Genomic DNA, 17,420 nt, shown 5'->3' with positions numbered 1-17,420 from the left:
ACATGACGGGCTATAATTATTTTGCGAGTTTGCAAATCCAAACACTTGTATCCACGATAGTTGGACGGGTAGACGAGAAAGACGCATGGTGTAGCACGGTGGGCGAGCTTATTGATGGTTGAGGGAGGTATGTGAGGATAGCAAAGGCAACCAAAGGTACGGAGGTGAGTGTAGGACGGAACTCGTTGATAGAGGCTAGATGCGGGTGAGTCATAGTGATTGGCCTTGCTAGGTAAAATGTTATGGATATAGGTAGCCATGGCAAGGGCATGGTGCTACATGTTTGGGGGCATATGGGCATGGATAAGTAAGGTTCTAATGGTGTTGTTGATCGTTCTAATTTTGCGATCTGCCTTTCCATTTTGTGGGGAAGTGTGCGGGCATGAGAAACGAAAAAGCAATCCATTAGAGGCAAAGAATTTTTGTAGAGTGGAGTTATCGAAATCACGTCCATTGTCACATTGCAAAGTTTTGATGGGGAGATTAAATTGTGTTTTAATCATTTGGTAAAAAGTGGTAAAGATTTGAGAGACTTATGATTTATTAGTAAGGGGAAAAGTCCACAAAAAATTTGTGTAATCATCTAGAAATAAAATGTAATAACGATGATTCATTGTACTCAATACGGGTGAAGTCCATAAATCTGTGTGCAATATGTCGAAAGGCAAACAAGTAGTAGATAATGAGTCATTGAAAGGAAGTTTAATGTGCTTGCCTAATTGACAAGAGTGGCATACAGAAAATTTATTAATGGAACGACATGAAATATAGTTGCGAGTACAAAGCGAATTAAAAATTGCAGGGCCGGGATGTCCTAGACGGGCATGCCAAATGGAAGATGAAACGGCGGTAAGGGCATGGGGCTGGGCAGTCGGTTGTGGAATGGACGTGGGTTGTAGAGGGTAAAGGTCCCCCGTGCTATTGCTTCTCAAAATCGGCATCCCCGTCTTGAGATCCTTCACAGTAAAACCGAGAGGGTCAAATTCAACAAATACAAAATTGTCAGTAGTGAATTTGCGCACAGAGACTAAATTCTTAATAATATTTGGGACATGAAGAACGTTTTTTAAGGTGAGGGATCGGGTAGGATGGGGGAGAGTCATAGCACCACGACCAACAATGGGAATCAAATGACCATTTCCGACTACTATCTGACGATTACTATTTAATGTAGAATAAGACAAGAGGTTACCATTAGTGGATGTCATGTGCGACGACGCACCTGTGTCCATATAATAGTTGTCATCCGGCTGTTGAAGCGACAGAGATTGCATTACCGCAGCGATATCAGTCGGGACGAACGCTCCCTGAGATGCACCATGGGTCCCTGGTTGAGCAATAAAGGCCTGATTTGGCCGAGCACCAAGTATCCCTGGTGAGCGAGAGGCAGGAGGAGGTGTCCAGCCGGAAGTGGGATAGGAACAGGGCGGCATAGGCCACCCCTGCTGCTGCGGTGCCTACCACAGGGACAGGGGAACCCATGTCCAAGTCCCATGTTGCTGCTGTTGTCCATTCCGAGCACCCTTACCACCCGAGTTCTGATTATTTGACGAATTGCCACCATTGTTTTTCCCACGATTATTCCTGCGATTACCAGTATTATTGCGACCACCACCCTTACCCTTGTTTGAATTAGACGACCCATCTTTAGAAGAAGAGGAGTTGGACCGTGAATCAGAGTCGGAAGAGGTGGTTTGGGAGACGTGAAGAGCCGTGGCAGACGAACTCGAAGCTTGTGCGCGGCGCTTTTCCTCTAGTGAAAGCATGGAACGAGCCTTGTAAAACGATGGGAGAGGGTCACTTTGTTGAATGATAGTAGCAATCCCATCATACCCATCAGAAACTTTACTAACCAATTGAAGGACAAGTCGGGTTTCGGAGACCGGAGTACCAACGTTAGCAAGTTGGTCTGTGATCATTTTAATTGCCTGACAGTAAGACGATACATCCGGGTAATTATCCATATGGATGCTTGAAAATTGCTGCTCCAGTAAGACAGCACGAGAGTGCTGATTGTCCACGAAAATATCCTCGAGTCGATCCCAAGTGGCTTGTGCGGTGGCATCGGGTTCGAGGATAGTGTGGAGGAGATCGAGAGAGATAGTGCTATAAATCCATTACTTAACAATGGCGTCGAGTCGAGTCCACTGAGCATCTTTGGTAATCACAGCATCCTTTGGAGGGGCGATGTGATCTATCACATCGAAAGCACGAGCAGTATTGAGAAACAATTCTACCCAAGAAGCGTAGTGAACATTTTCGGACTCGAGAGTGATTTGCACATAATTTTTGATATTTGAAACTGAATAGGCGGGATGGAATGGAGCATTTTTGGGTTGAGTATCGTTAGTCATGGCAGAAATTGAAGTGAAGAAGATGAAGAAGAAACAGAGAGAGGCGGAAGAGGTAAAGTATAGAGGATCAAAATTAGGGTTGATACCATATAAGAAATGAATTTCCCTTGAATCAACTTCATGTGGACTTTACAATATATACAACCAAAGGCTGCAAACTAATCAGCCGTGAAATCCTCCTAAGAGGATGCTAAGGTTGACTAACTATGGTTAGTGTATCCTAAATATATGCAAAAGAATATTGACTAAAAATACAATAAAGATTGTGGACTAGGATATTCTAATAATTTTGGGTTTTCGTTGAATTCATGACTACCCAATCTCGAATTTTTTAGTTAAATTTTTGGAATTTTTTCGAGGTTGCCTTATACGTTAACTCTTTGTCGCCACTCAAAGTTTTCGTCCCCGCTGACTTCAAACCCTGGCTTCGCTCTGTGTGGTGTCTAATTCTTTCGACAATTCATGGCAAAACCAAAGGCGTACAGCGCTGCAGAAACGTGTATCACGAAATCACTCACTATGACACTATCCATACCCATCACAATGCAGTAATTACTACACTCATGACTCATCAACGAAAAGTCGAAAATCAATGTAGAAAAGATAAGGAAAGATAAAAATGCAAAGCAAATAGGTAATGATGAGCAAATTTAGTTTACATGTTTTTACTATCATTAAGAATTACCACCTGTTTATTGCTAGGATATTAAAAGTAACAGTAATATATTTGAGGGAAAGTTTGTTGAACAGAAAATGATCAGGAAAAAGGATCTTTGCCAAAGCCCATCAAGACATGAGTAGCTAGCATTGAACCTCTACGACTCATCTCTAGTATTCTCCCCAATACTGGCAAATTCTCCCTGTTTCTTAGAGGTTTCTTGTCCCATCTGCACGCACATTACCCATTTATTTCGAGCGAAAACAAGTCACAAGGTTATTACAATTTGTGAAAAGAAAAACAGACAGCAAACTGACCTATCCTCATGGCGTACAACTTTACCGTCTTCAACCAAGAGTACGATAAGTGATATCATATCGATATTTCTTCCCCAAAATTTGTAGTGTTGCTTGTTGTCAATCAGAATCTGTAAAAAAAAGGAGTACGTAATTAATCTCATCTACTGCATCGATAATTCAAACCGCAGCATGTATAGTTGGGTTGGGTTTCTGACCTCGTGCTTTCCCGGTGAAATTATTTCTTCTTTGATATTGTACTCTACAATTCCGGATTCACTGAAAATCTGTGAATTCACATATACATATTCCTTGCCTCTTAGAATGGGATTCAATATCGACCAATATGGAATGTAATTGGGAAGGCAAGAGTAGAGAAGGTAGGACCTTACCTTAGGCATCGTATAGAAGGCTGATTTGATTTGCTTCACCCTGTACGTGATTCATACTTATTAACGAGTAAACTATTCATTTTATCTTGATGGTTCTAAGAATGGAAACACAAGTAGTGAATACCATTTAACTGAAAGAATAAACTATTTATAGAGAGATGCATGCTATGAGTATTCTCCAAATATCAACATAAAGTTAATTATAATGTCCAAAGAAGATGAATACCCATGAGCACACATGAGTGGATCTTCAAAGGTTGCATTGTCTGCATAAATCTCAAAATCCCCTGCTCTCGGCCGCTCCCCATATCTATTTTCACCAAAAAAAAACCACTGCTGATCACAATTTTACGGACTTTATCATGGACAATGGATCCATGCCAAAAATGTATCAGACCAATCAATATTATTGGAACTCATGTTAGCCTCCCAACTACATATAGCAACAATCTCAAAGACTTAATATTTAAATCATTCAATTTAAACTGTCAATCCACATTAGGCACTAGCAGCAGCAACAACAACAACAACATTAGAGCCTTAATCCCAAAATGATTTGGAGTCGGCGGACATGAATCATCCTTTAGAACCAACCGTCTATGGGTGGTCGCACACTCAAAATGCAAAAATATAGAAAAGGAAAAGTGAAAAAAACAAATGGGGAGTGAAACATAATACAAAAGTCAAGGAGCACTTGTAGATTTTAAAATTAAAGCCCGGAATTCTTTTATAAAAACTTAGAATTTAAATCGAGAATAAATAATAAAATCGAAATAAAACTTAATAGTAGGAAATACCTTAAAAGTAAACCAAGTATTATTATATGAGAAAGTTATTGTTAAAAACGTGTAATAAAAGTAGTACTGACAGATTGAGAAGATGGGGCATAATAGAATCTGAGTAACGTAGTTTAGATCCCTTTGAATTATTGTTCTCCTCATTCTTCTCTTTATGATTATTGTCACTCACTTGAGCCATACCACCTGCCATGCCAAGCACAACATAATTACATCATTTAGCCAATTGACCAACTCAGGAATAAACAAAAAAGGACTTGAATAATCAATCTTTAAACATGCATGCATGCATGCATCATGTAGGAAACATAAGGAGGTTACTCTGACTAGAGTACAAATCCGATATGGACTCCTCATCCAAGATCACACAGCACACTCGTATAAGTTGTGTACTCAACCACCTTGTGTTATCCTAAATTTACTAGAGACGTACTCTCTTAACAAAATGTTAGTAAATAGATAGACTAATAAAAGAGAAGCAGCAGGGGAAATACGCAACGAACATTTTGACATGAAAATACGAGGCCAGTCAGTCTGATATAAGAGGAGATCGAAGAGGGAGTTCAAACTTTCAACTTCGACCATTAGTCTAAGACACAATAAATAATAGTACTAATGAAAATGGATGGAGAATTATAGTACGTGATCGATAAGCAATGGTAGATTAGTTTATGCATTATTCCATCATATTGGGATAGGGTAACATAATTGGGCATAGTAAAGGAAAAAGAAAAAAAAAAAAAAACCAACCTGGGAAGGGAAATGAAGCTTGAGAAACAAAAGAGATGTTTCTTGGCAATGAAGCAAAGCTGTTTAGTTGGGTGATCAAGTTCACAGTTCCCAAAACTTTCATTTGGCGTTATTGCTTTTCTTCATTTGGTTGGCATATATAATATAATAACTAAATAAACAAAGAAATGGGAGTTTATGGAAAACACATGCACAACGTGGCCAAAGTATCTCCATAAACTCTGTTTACAAATGTTACTTCCATTTTCGCAGCATTCATATGGCGGCTGTTGAATCTTGTTTTACTACTCCCGACTTTTCTTCATCTTAACCACTTGAATTTTCAGCCCATCACTTATTGACCTCACTCCACCTATGGCCCTATACCAATCTCAACTCGACAACTAGTATAAACTCATTAGGGTGAATGTATGGTCAAATCAACCCGGTCGAAATTTGATCGTAATCAAAGCACACCAAATTTGAGTCGGTAGTCTCCATTTGGGTGCTTCCTTCCGAACCCTTACTCAGTTGTTACACCGCATTGTACTGCCCGTACAACTCGGTACAAGACTCGAGCTTTCATGGATTCAGCTCGAGCTTCTTTTATTTTCTCAGATAACTTGGAATTGGCTTCTAGGAATCGAGATTGCCTCGTCTTCTAGGAATCCGTCATCTCGCAATAAATGGCTCGTTTGTGTTCGTGCTACTAGTTTTACAGCAGTAAATAAAAAAAGTTGAAACATTTTGGGTCAAGTCTTACTATAACCAATTGTTACAAATGTGAAATGTCGACTTTAAGGAACTTTTGGTTACTAGTTTATGAATATATTCTTATTATTAGATGATTTGATACTTGAATTTTACCAGACCATAATAAGTTCACACCAATTTGCCTATTGCTAAGCGACCAACATCTCAACAAAAAAATCATGTACAGAAGAAGACTCTTATGTCCGCAGTTATCTACACTGGTGTTCAAGTGTACAAACCACCAATTCAAAAGAATTACTGATGAAGACTAACAACATTTTACAAGCTCAACCAAACCCCACAACACCTACTTATTTATCTTTCGGCAGCAAAACCAAGAACAAGATGTCTCACTTCAAACATCAAGTATAGCTGTAACTTTACAAGGAAGCTGAAATCTAGATTCCAGTAAAATGTCCTCATGATGCAACACTACCTCTTTGGTTCATTAAGGGTCTTTCCCTCAAAGAACTCACCCAGCATCCTTTCCAAATCTTCTGGAGTGTATCGAATGTATTTCTGAGCGTTCTTCCCGCTCTCGACAAGATTCCTGATCCAACATATCAAAATTATGAGCAAACCAAATACAATTTTGAACCACAAGACTATGAAAGGTTAACCCAATTTGATGAATATTCTCTTAAATCTTTTTTTTTTTTTGCAAAGACTAGAACAAGCCTGAGGCCAACAAAAACATAGTGAACCATTTTCTGTCATGTTTTTAAATTAGAAATGTGACAATGCACTTATAAAAATTTTAAAGAAGGCACATTTATAATGCAATGACCAAGATCATGCGGAGACAACAGATTCCTAGAACAAAGTCAAGATTTAATATGTCGAGCAAGTTAGACAGCCACCTATCTAATGCCACACAAGGGACTTGAGCAGTCTAAGGCACAGCTACATGCATAATAGCATATGTAATATATATATATATATATAAAAAGTGATGATTTTTAAACAGAGTATATACCCGAAACGTTTGATGAATGATCTGTAAGCAGGAAGCAATACTTCAGCAACTGCAAGTCTTAGAGATTCACGCAACTCAGTGTCAGGCACAGTCCACTGAGATTGTCTTTGGTGAAGCTCTTCAAATTGCACATTGAATGTCTTTAGCCTGTAACCAGAACTAATTTTCAGTAAAATGTCCTACACATCATTTAATTTAATGATATCATTTCTGGACAAGTGACAGTAAAGCCAACCTATCCTTGATCAATGCTCTTGAGGCTCCACTGCTATTTCCTCCATCAGCAGGAGCACCACTGCTTCCTCCTCCACCAGATGACGTCAAGCCCTGAGCAGAGAGAGATTGCAAAATCTACACCAACGGCAACGATTTAGTCCCCAAAAAATGGTTAACAATTTAAAGCAACTGAAGGAACAAAGAAAGTATATAAAAGACAAAAGGAGAAGAGAAAATGATACAAATACGAAAAAAGGATAGGAAGATATAGACGACAAACTGAGAGCAGAGCTTAAACCGTCAACAGATAATGTGTAACTATAATAAATTTCAGAAAAACTAAGGCACAATGGTTTATATGAATTGCAAAGTTCACACCCCAGATACTAAGCTCTGCTGTGGGTTACACGTGTCATCATTAACCTACAGAGTAAAGCATTCATAATTGAAAAGAAAATTTGTGAAGTACTAACCTAATTAGTACTACATACTACGGAGTAGTTTTTTCAAACAACCAAGAAAGAAAAAAAAACCTGCAAAGCAACTATCTTTTAAGGCACTTTTGTATCCAATCTGCTACATAAATGACTTTTAACCCGTTTCCCCAACCAACCAAAAAACAGAACTTGCAATGGATTTTTTGACGAACCTCCAAAATTCATTCACCCTTTTTTGCTTATTCCTTTTTACCCCTCTCATTTGGATTACCTCTATTGCCTTTTAAAGTTTTACTCCCTCAAAATCCAGAAAAAAGAAACAAAATTAATGATTCTCATATACGTTGCTTATTCACTGCTAATGACTAAAGCTCACTTGAATTTACTTCTTTTATCCATGATTTTTCTCACTTCAATGCCAATCTTCTCTTTCCATTGCCAAATATTCTGTAATTCAATTAAACAGAACCCCTCATTTTAATACCGGTCTATACCAGGGTTTATACTAGCTTCCTTTGAAGGACATAAGTGATAAACCTTCTTCACTCACACATTCTGCAGAAAGCTTTGAGCTACAAGAAGAATAGCTTCAAATAATCAACTAATACACCTCAAAAATAATTAAAAAAACACGTGAAATCGTGAATTAATTTATTTATTTTGTAAGGAAGAAAATAAACCTAAATTAAGTGTGGAAGAGAGAGAAATGAGTGCATGAAAAGATTATGTATCTAGATGAAGGTAAACCATTTTGTTTTATTTCAGGTTAATTTAAATCCTCTTCTTGTTACCTTATGAGCTTGACTATATGCTCCTATTCCACAAACAAAATTCATGTCTGGTAGGAGATATTAGGGTTCTTATTTGATAGGAGATAGGAACGGAAATTATAATTGATGTTTTGATAATGAAGTGATGAGAGAGAAAAGCTTCAGGTGTTTACAGTTGGGTGTAAGGGATCGGGGATACAAGATGGGAAAACAGAATTCAAAAAAATGGCTGAAAATAGCACTTAGGTAGTGGATTGAATACCAAGCAAAAGGTGTACTTATTCGGTTGTAATTTAAGAAAATGGTACTCTGTATTATGGCAGCACTCCATGCTATGAATTTTTTTCTAATCAAGATACAGATATCATACTACTCAAAGCCCCAATATTTGAACAAATAGACGAAACAGTACAGTCAAAACTCACACACATAATTTTGATAGCACCTGCGATAAATGACCAAGGTTTAAACAGCAACATTCTCAGCAAGATCTTACCTTAGCCCAAGCAATTCTTTTATACTGATTTGCATGTTGCTGAACAACTCTTCTGTGCCTTTGAACCCAGTCATCACCCAATAGGTCTTTTGCTTCAGATCTGAAATAGCAATGCATTACACAAATAGAAAGATCATCTTAAGGTAATATCAGAATAAAACTGTTTTAAATCAATCTGTAACAATGACAGTATACCTTCGCACTGATCTCACGATATAGTGAATATTATTCATCAAAAACAAGTGAGTTAAAGCAGGGTCTCTATACTGTTTGGACTTCCCATCAAGATTGGTCTGAAGAGCCTGCATTATCCTCATAGTCACGCTCGCAAGCTGGGAATTTGCATCTTGTGACTGCTCAAACTCCTGGAATAGTTGCTTCAAGGTTGATTGATAGCTGTGCAAATAAGCCAGAATACCAAATTCAAGGATTGTGTCAGACACACACACGCCAAAAAAACAAACAAAAAAAAACAAAAAGGTTCTCGGTCATGACACCAATATGTCAGTGAACATCATTTTAGCACTTTAGCTGTACCTTGATAATATTCAAATGGCTACACCTTGTTTATCTATTTACCAAATCTTCCGTAGGGATAATTTGTATAATTTTTAATCTGTATGAAACTACTCCTGCTTGTAAGCTAATGAATGGACTAACAAATTTACGGTAGGGTTAGGGTTGTACCCGGCATTTTTAACCCAAAATTTTGACAAACATCCAAAATGAGTATCTAAAGAAAGATTATAAAATTAAGAGAAATTAATATACAATAATATTATCACAATATCTATTTAATTTAAGACTAGTCAGCCGTAGATATCATTAATATTAGGAATTAATATTATTAATTATCATATGGATTATATGTGATTCAATAAAAATATATCTTTTTCATTTAAAAATGGTAAACTTTTTCTAAAAGATCGTAAGAAAAGGGGTGTGAGAAATTTTTTTTGACTAATGTCTAAACCAAACATGCATTTATCCGACCTCAATCTTGACAAGAAATACCAAACACATAATGTATGATTATCTTCTCAAAAACACAAGCACCAAATGTCTAGATAAAACATGACTCACAGAAAGCTGAAAGGGACACAATGCATTAAAAAAACGGAAATTGTGGAGAATGATCATTACTCAAACAGAAACTTGACATAATTGATCACGTAGCTTGTCAGAGGGTGAACAGTTCCATCAGCTACAGCCGTTTTCGTTGCATCCTTTTCAACAGCTTCTTCAAAATCACCAAAGGTTTCTTGGGCAGTCTGTGCAAGACGCTTTGTCAGACCAAAAGCAGCTTCTCGCATATCTGTGCAAGCTTTTCCTCCAAAAAGTGAATCAATCTGCAAATTTATGCGAGGGCAAACCTTCAAATTTTCATCTACCAATACATGTACAAATACCATCTATATAGTGCCAGAATTATTTTACAAGGCATACAAAAACCTTAAAACACAGTTAGTCGCATTTAAGAAAACAGGATTTCAATGTGAACATCTTTCAGCTCATAAAGAGAATAGTTGAATGCTTTAAAGTTTAAAGTCCACCAGTGTTTGGGTAACTATCTACACCAGCTTGTGCAATGTGACGTTTGTCAAGGAAATGATTTAAATACCTACTGAGATTCAAAGTAAAAGGGAATTTTTGCTTTGTTACCTAACAGAAAGCAATCATAACAAAGTGCAAGTGTAATTGAACTTTTTGCTTGGAACAACCCAAATATTCTCGGGTTTTGCTGAAACATGAGAACAGAAACAAATAGACAAATTCCCCTACCTCTGAATGCAATTCTCGCATTATTTCATACATGTCAAGCAACACAAAGAGCTTCTCTGGGGACCTCTTGCTCTTGGCTATTGCATCTCCAAAACTAAGTAGCAGTTCAACACTGCTGGATGTAACATCAGCGAAAGATTGATCCCTTAAAGAATCAAGGCCTTCATACATCTGATCACATACTTTTCGCTCAGCAGCAAAAAGAAGTTTGACCTATGAAGGAGTGAAGTGGTTATTATTACACTTATAAGATGTGACATGGTAATTTTTAGAAATACATCCTTACAGCAATCCGCATGAAATGGATCCAGTTCCCAATCTTGGCTTCAAGAACTTCCCACTGCATTTTTTGTACATCTTCCTTACTAAGCTTTTCTACTCCTAGTTTTCGCAAGCTTTGCTCAAGAACTGAAGAACGTGTATCCCTGTGCAAAAATTTAACAAATTAGTTTCCAATATACTGGTCAAGCACGCCAAGTTCTATTTTACATGGAATACTAGAAATTGGTTCTATGTATTATTGTATCGTGTATCGTATCTACTAGACTAATCCCTCATGGTAACTATAATTTCAACTCTCTAAGCATCATTAAGTTATTTGCTATTTCATCGAGAATCTGTCGAGATAAGCAAGTCATGGCAACCATGATAGACCATTATGCAAGAAAAAAAGGGAAGTTCGACTTTAGTACCCTAAGCTTTGGGATAAATCCAATTGGTACTCTAGGGTTTTGCTAACTCTACTCTGGTGGCTTGAGATTTCAACAATTTCTATCAACCAAAGAGACAACACAAATCACAGTACAGGGGTCACTTAAAAAACCAACGAGGAAGATGGAGTCCACTGTCCTGCATCCCCTATATAATAAATGAACAGAAAAAACTCAAAGTTTCCCGGCTAAAATATTTCCCCATTTTGATATAATCTCTTATTTTCTTTCCTATTTCAATATAGTTCCCTATTTAAGATTTGCTTCTAGGTTTTTTGATGATAAAAATATCGTTCTCGATAAGACAAGTTGTAGCTAAAAGATATGCTATTAAAAAAGTTATAAAACAATATCATTAAATCTGTGTAAAAACTTTTTTTCATTAAAATACACATTTCATGTTATGAGTATTACTTAAATTGTTTTTTTTTTTCTCTCAAATCAAAATACAATGATGAAAAACGTTGAAAAATAATGAATTGTCAATTTACACTCTATAAATATAGTATACTAAAAGGTAAAATTCTATAAACACCGTGCATGCATATTGCACGGGGCCTATACTAATTAGGCTCTAAAAGATTAAAAATCAGAGAAACGGGTTCAAACTTTGATTGACAAACAGGATAACAGGTTTAACAGAAGAATAATAGCAGGAACACCCAACCAATCAAACCTTGAAGCAGCAAAGCAGCCCTGAAGTCTGATTTCCTTTAACATAAACGAACCATTTCAAAGTTCAACCCCCCCTCCTCCTCCTAAGGTGGCTGGGAATAATTTGGCAGATTATCAGGAACCAAACTGACACCATTATTTAGCAAACTAAACGTATTTTCCTAAATGCTTGAATGATACTTCGAACCTTTTCCCTCGGATGTACACAAACTTGGTCATGAAATGATGACGCCATTGAACTATTCAAGAACAAAAAAAGAGTTGCACAGAGAACAATGGCCAACATATTGCGATAAACATTAGATCATGGATGACACCATTATTTACACACTCATTTTCCTGAGTTTTTGAATGATATTTGAAGCTCTTCCCTTTTATTTACACAAACTTGGTCGTGAAATGACGACGCTAATGAACTCTTGAACAGCAAGGAAAGAAGATCTGAAAGAATAATGGCCTATCAAAATGGACTAAACATTGGAACATGGATGACTGAAAGCATACGGACAGATTAAACATTAATTTGAGAACATATGCACAAGTTAAATATTGAGGCTATAATATTGCTCAGAGCAACTCTGCACCCCCCCCTGTTTACTGTTTACGAGTATCTTTTATTGGAGATGAAGGAGAAAGAGAATTTCTATTCCAGATAACTCATGCCTTCAAGTAGTAGGCGTTTTAGCTTTGACCACTACAAAGTTTAAAATTATTGGTGGTGTGAGATTCAAAAGAAGAAACAAAAGCTCTGTTTATATGTGCATAAACAAATTAAAGATGGTATACTTGGCATACAATCTGGTCATCCAGAAGACAAGATTAAAAAGTAAATCACATCTGTCTAGGAAAGCTGAAAGAGATTTGGACAATCCTATCATATTTATATCACCAAAAACATGGCTACATTCTTGTACCTGTAAATTTTGAGTACTTGCTGATGATGTCCAGCTTGCACCATTTGTTGAGCTAAATTATGCAACAACGGAAGTATTCGAGGAGGTATCAAGGCCGGAGGTGTGTAAACTGCATTCTCTGAGATTTTAGAATCACCGTGACTCTTAGAACCAAGATCGGCATTGTCTCCATGTGAATCAGGTGAAGGACGCATTGAATTTGGAAGGCATTCAAAAAGTCGATCTGGCTCAACAGGCTTACTGATAAAGCCCCACAAAAGAGGAATACAAAATGAATGAAATGTCGGACAAAGCAATAGATGCGTTTGCATCTCAGGCACCAACGAATTTTATTTTATACATTGAAGGGAAATAATTTGATGATTAAGTTCTACAGCAAGCGAATATGTTGACAACAACACATTAAAGAGATGCTTAGTGTAAAACTCCTCTTTTATTTAAAAATTACTGGTTACTACATCAGCATACCTGTACAATGATAACAATTGTTTAAATTCCTCCTCCAGCTTAAGCACAGCCTTAGACAACAAACTGTTTACATGGTTGACCACCCCTTCACTGTTTCTGAACCCTTTACAACCAACAAAAAACCGAATGATGTTTCTAAGCTGATCAATAGCTTCCAAGTAGCTCTCCAAATCTTCATGTGGCCCTTTCAATACTTTGGCCTCAGCCTGAATGTGAAAACATCAACTTAATAGGCTTACTCTTTTGTCATAAATTGAATGCAACAAAGAATATTCAGCCAAGAGACACAATCTTATTATTGATCACGTGGACAAGATAGGGAAAAGCAGGGGTGGGGGCGGTTGTATCTTAAATCCATGATATATACAAAGAAAGATTAAAAAATAGGAGACAATACAGGAAAGATGCCAAAATGTATAAGACACATGAAGACGTTTTCTCGGCTTTTCTTAGTTAAACGGCTTTCAGAATACCTAACACGGCCAAAGTTTCATTATTAAGGTTCATACAAGTAATTCTTTGGCCAATGAGTATTGTGTAATAAAGACAAATGTCTTTTAATAGCATGTGCTTCATATATTATGTTGGATTTGGTCATCAAAAACAGATTCTGTGTGACACAATATTGTACTCGCATACATCGGACTCCTTACCACTACATAGGCGTAGGCAATGGGGTGATGTTATTTACCTAGTTCAACAGCATTTGGGATGATGAGGATGATGGATAGATATAAAGTTTATATTAAAGAAGTTGTGTTGTGAACAGTATGATAATGTTACTTAAAACCAGGTTTGAGTTGGTTATGTCTTATATATTTATGAGGTACTCAATAACTTTAGTTAACTTACATGCACAAAGTCTTATCTTTAGTTAAGTGTTGTATGGTTATAATATGGGCAGTTGTACGGTTTATACGTTTGGTGTTTATAGGAGATTTGAATATCGGGTACAGGAGACGGAAACTGGCAAGTGTTTTTTTTTTTTCTGAAGCCCAGAATAGGGAGGCCTCAAACAGCACTAAGAAATTGTGAGCATTTTATTTCTATCATATATTCGTATCTAAGGTTCTCAAATTTGCTCTGTTGCTCTGAAAGTAGAGCAAAAGTATCATATGAGGGGCATTGGTTTTGGGCTTTCAAACAAAGGTAAGGGAAATATATTTTATTTCTGTCATATATTTGTATATAAGGTTCTCAAATTTGCTCTGTTGCTCTGAAAGTAGAGCAAAAGTATCATATGAGGGGCATTGGTTTTGGGTTTTCAAACAAAGGCAAGGGAAATAAATTTTCCCGTTCCCTAACTTGAAGTTTGTTTACTACCTTTTTCCATTCCTTTTACCCATTTTTCATTACTTGACCCTCCCCCACCCCCCAAGGGACAAGGGTAAGGTTTTCCCAAAACCGAACCCTATTACCTACCCTCACCAGTCACCACCAAGTTCCGCCATTAAAAAACAACCAATTCCTCTCCCCTCAAGCACTCCTTTCGAAGTCCCCAACCCAACCCTAGAAAACCCCTCCCCCAATCCCAAATACACCAAATTGGAGGGTGAGGGAGGGGTTTCAGGGGTTGGGGAGGGATTTCCTAGTGTTGGGGGTAGTGGTTATGAGGGTGAGGGTTGGGTCTTTAACGGGGCTAGGGGGATTTGGCTGGTTGTCGGCGACACGGCTAGTCTTAAACTCTTAGGGTGGGAGGTGGTGATGGTTGTTGGTGGTGGGATGGCGGTGGATGTTAGTGGTTATTGTATTTGAGGGTGGTGGTGGGTAATTGAGGTTTTCCCTTTCCTTTTCTTGTATCCCTTTCATTTCCCTCGACTCTGCATGAACTAAACGCTCCCTAAAGAGTAATGAAAACAAGGAGAATATTTCCAATGAGACATTGGTATCAGGCCCAACCTAGACGAAGACGATAAAACAAATCTCAAGTACAAGTTTATATCAACATCATAAATCTCCTCTTCATGACCTTCACTGTTACATCAATTAAGCACAACCCGTCTTTGGTTCTCCTTTTTAACTATCACCCTAACATTTTGTATGTTATCTTAAGAACTTGATCATTTGTGGTAAAGTATTTTTTGACAAAAGGAAGCCAACTGAAATGTCTCTTTGACTTAGTCATAGCTTGCTTCAAGTGTTTCATGGTTCACGTACTTTGTTAGCTGCTTGCAGGTGATGCAAGCACACCTACAGTTAATCCAGTCAATATCTCTTGATAAATATGAAGAGTTCAGTTTGCTTTTGATTTTCACAAGTTGGCTACAAAGACCAAGCCTATCTTACTTCCCATATGCAAAATAGCAGTCCATCCAGCCATTTTCTAGCTTTGACCATCTATTACGATTCCTTAGATGATGGTAAACCCAAGTCTATCAAGAGTTTGACTATACGTTGACTTGCTTCTAAAGAAAAGGAAGGAAGGTGGATACGAAGGACAGTAGCAGAGTCTTTTGTTCTTAGAAGATCAAACAAGCAGACATAAGGAAAAGAAAGAAACAGAATATATCTTGGAAACAACTCAACAAAGAGAGGAGAAAGAGGAATACAATTAGATATAGCAGATCTTCCTAACTTTTGAAGGATCAAGTTGTTTGGAGAGACGGAAAATGATTGCATTCGAGACACAATTACCTTCCCTCTACAACTCCAGTCCCACGTGTTTGGTACCGACAACGGAATGTTGAATCTCTCCGACCCCAACCCCACCCCACAGCAACCCAATTTCAATTAGATGCCCTCTCGAAAAACGACAGCTAAATTGAACAAGTAATTAAACTCAAATAAACAGATCGAGCGGCAGCACAATTCTTTCCATAAACACTACCCTAAATCCATTAAAATTACGAAACGAAAAGCGAAGCAAACAAGTCTAATCTCCATTACAATTCCCCCACAAAATCAAGCAGAGATCAACAGCATAGCATGAATTGCAGCAAAACTGAAACAATTAATAAAAAAAATGAAGAAACAGCAAGCAAACCTGACGACTAAGGTCAAACTGAGACAAAATAACTTCAGCAGACTTCAAAGTCTTGTCAATATTCTCCGTAGCTCGGCGTATAGAATGGGTCCGTATCTAGACAACAACAACAAAATAAAAAGACAGAAAATGGAGTAGTCTTGAAAAAGAAGAAGGGGGAGTTGAGTTTGGTACCTGAGTAGGACGCATAGCGGTTTCGAGGGAAGAAAGACGATGATCAAAAGAGCCTAAAATGGAGACAATACTATCAGTAATAGTTTGGCTTTTAAGCAAGGATTCTCTCATGGATGCTGCTTTCAAGCTTAGTGTATCCATTGATGTTGTTGTTGTTGATGATGGTTGGTGCATTGGAACACCCATTTTTCCCAGAAAATTTGGGGGAATTGTTTTCAACTGCGTGATCTGTTGAATGTTAGAGAAATAGAGAGAGAAGGGAGAAGGGAGTCTGGTTTTGACGTTTTGTTGAATGTTAGACGGAGTACCTACTTCTGTTGCTGTTTTTGCTTGCTTTGCTTAGAAAGATCCACAATGGTAAAGTAGTTCTTCTTGAAACTGCAATTCTTCACACATAAGATTTTCTTTCTGCATTTTTAAGCCTAAAACTACTACAAATGGTAAAATTTCTACTAGTGTTGTGGCTTAGATGGGCCCATATGCACAACAACATTTTTAAAATACAATTGTACTTCATGCCTATTTCCACATGTATTATTTTAGTAGGTAGATTTTTTTTAGGACCATTTAAGCTTTCTAGCTCCATGGAGCTAGAAATAATTAAGCTAGTTCAAGAGAAGTGCTCCAATGGTCAAGCAAGTAGCTTGAAATTTTTTTTATTTGCAAGCTAGTCCTTTTGGGAAACCATTGGAGATGCTCTTACACAGCCTGTATCGTGTATCTAGTCTTCCCCTTTTTTACCCCCAGTAAACAAAAAGGTTGGGTTGTTTGAATCGGGTTTTTTTGGGTCTGGACAATTACTGGTCAAAAAACTTGAGTGTCGGCTCGATTGTCGAACAC

At 37.5% G+C, this 17,420-nt stretch overlaps 2 protein-coding genes across 2 annotated transcripts; both read right to left on the bottom strand.

Moving 5' to 3' along the window:
• Positions 1-2,968: 2,968 nt before the first annotated feature.
• On the bottom strand, positions 2,969-5,398 carry LOC141647915 (uncharacterized). Its single transcript, XM_074456286.1, has 7 exons — positions 5,248-5,398; positions 4,569-4,683; positions 3,927-4,010; positions 3,701-3,740; positions 3,527-3,595; positions 3,330-3,439; positions 2,969-3,241 (listed from the first exon to the last, which is right to left on the bottom strand). The coding sequence occupies exons 1-7, from the start codon at positions 5,348-5,350 to the stop codon at positions 3,112-3,114; spliced, it is 651 nt and encodes a 216-aa protein (XP_074312387.1). The 5' UTR covers positions 5,351-5,398; the 3' UTR covers positions 2,969-3,111.
• Positions 5,399-6,044: 646 nt separating this feature from the next.
• Positions 6,045-16,948, bottom strand: LOC141647914 (exocyst complex component EXO70A1-like). The gene is made up of 12 exons (XM_074456285.1): positions 16,581-16,948; positions 16,407-16,502; positions 13,424-13,629; positions 12,956-13,195; positions 10,943-11,081; positions 10,657-10,869; positions 10,018-10,223; positions 9,070-9,270; positions 8,875-8,974; positions 7,191-7,306; positions 6,956-7,102; positions 6,045-6,529 (listed from the first exon to the last, which is right to left on the bottom strand). The coding sequence occupies exons 1-12, from the start codon at positions 16,764-16,766 to the stop codon at positions 6,412-6,414; spliced, it is 1,968 nt and encodes a 655-aa protein (XP_074312386.1). The 5' UTR covers positions 16,767-16,948; the 3' UTR covers positions 6,045-6,411.
• Between the last annotated feature and the right edge of the window lie 472 nt (positions 16,949-17,420).

The sequence above is a fragment of the Silene latifolia genome, chromosome 3 (assembly GCF_048544455.1).
Source record: "Silene latifolia isolate original U9 population chromosome 3, ASM4854445v1, whole genome shotgun sequence".
Classification (NCBI taxonomy): Eukaryota; Viridiplantae; Streptophyta; class Magnoliopsida; order Caryophyllales; family Caryophyllaceae; genus Silene; species Silene latifolia.
The sequence above is the reverse complement of the archived record's forward strand: the minus strand, read 5'-3'. Positions and strand labels throughout refer to the sequence as shown.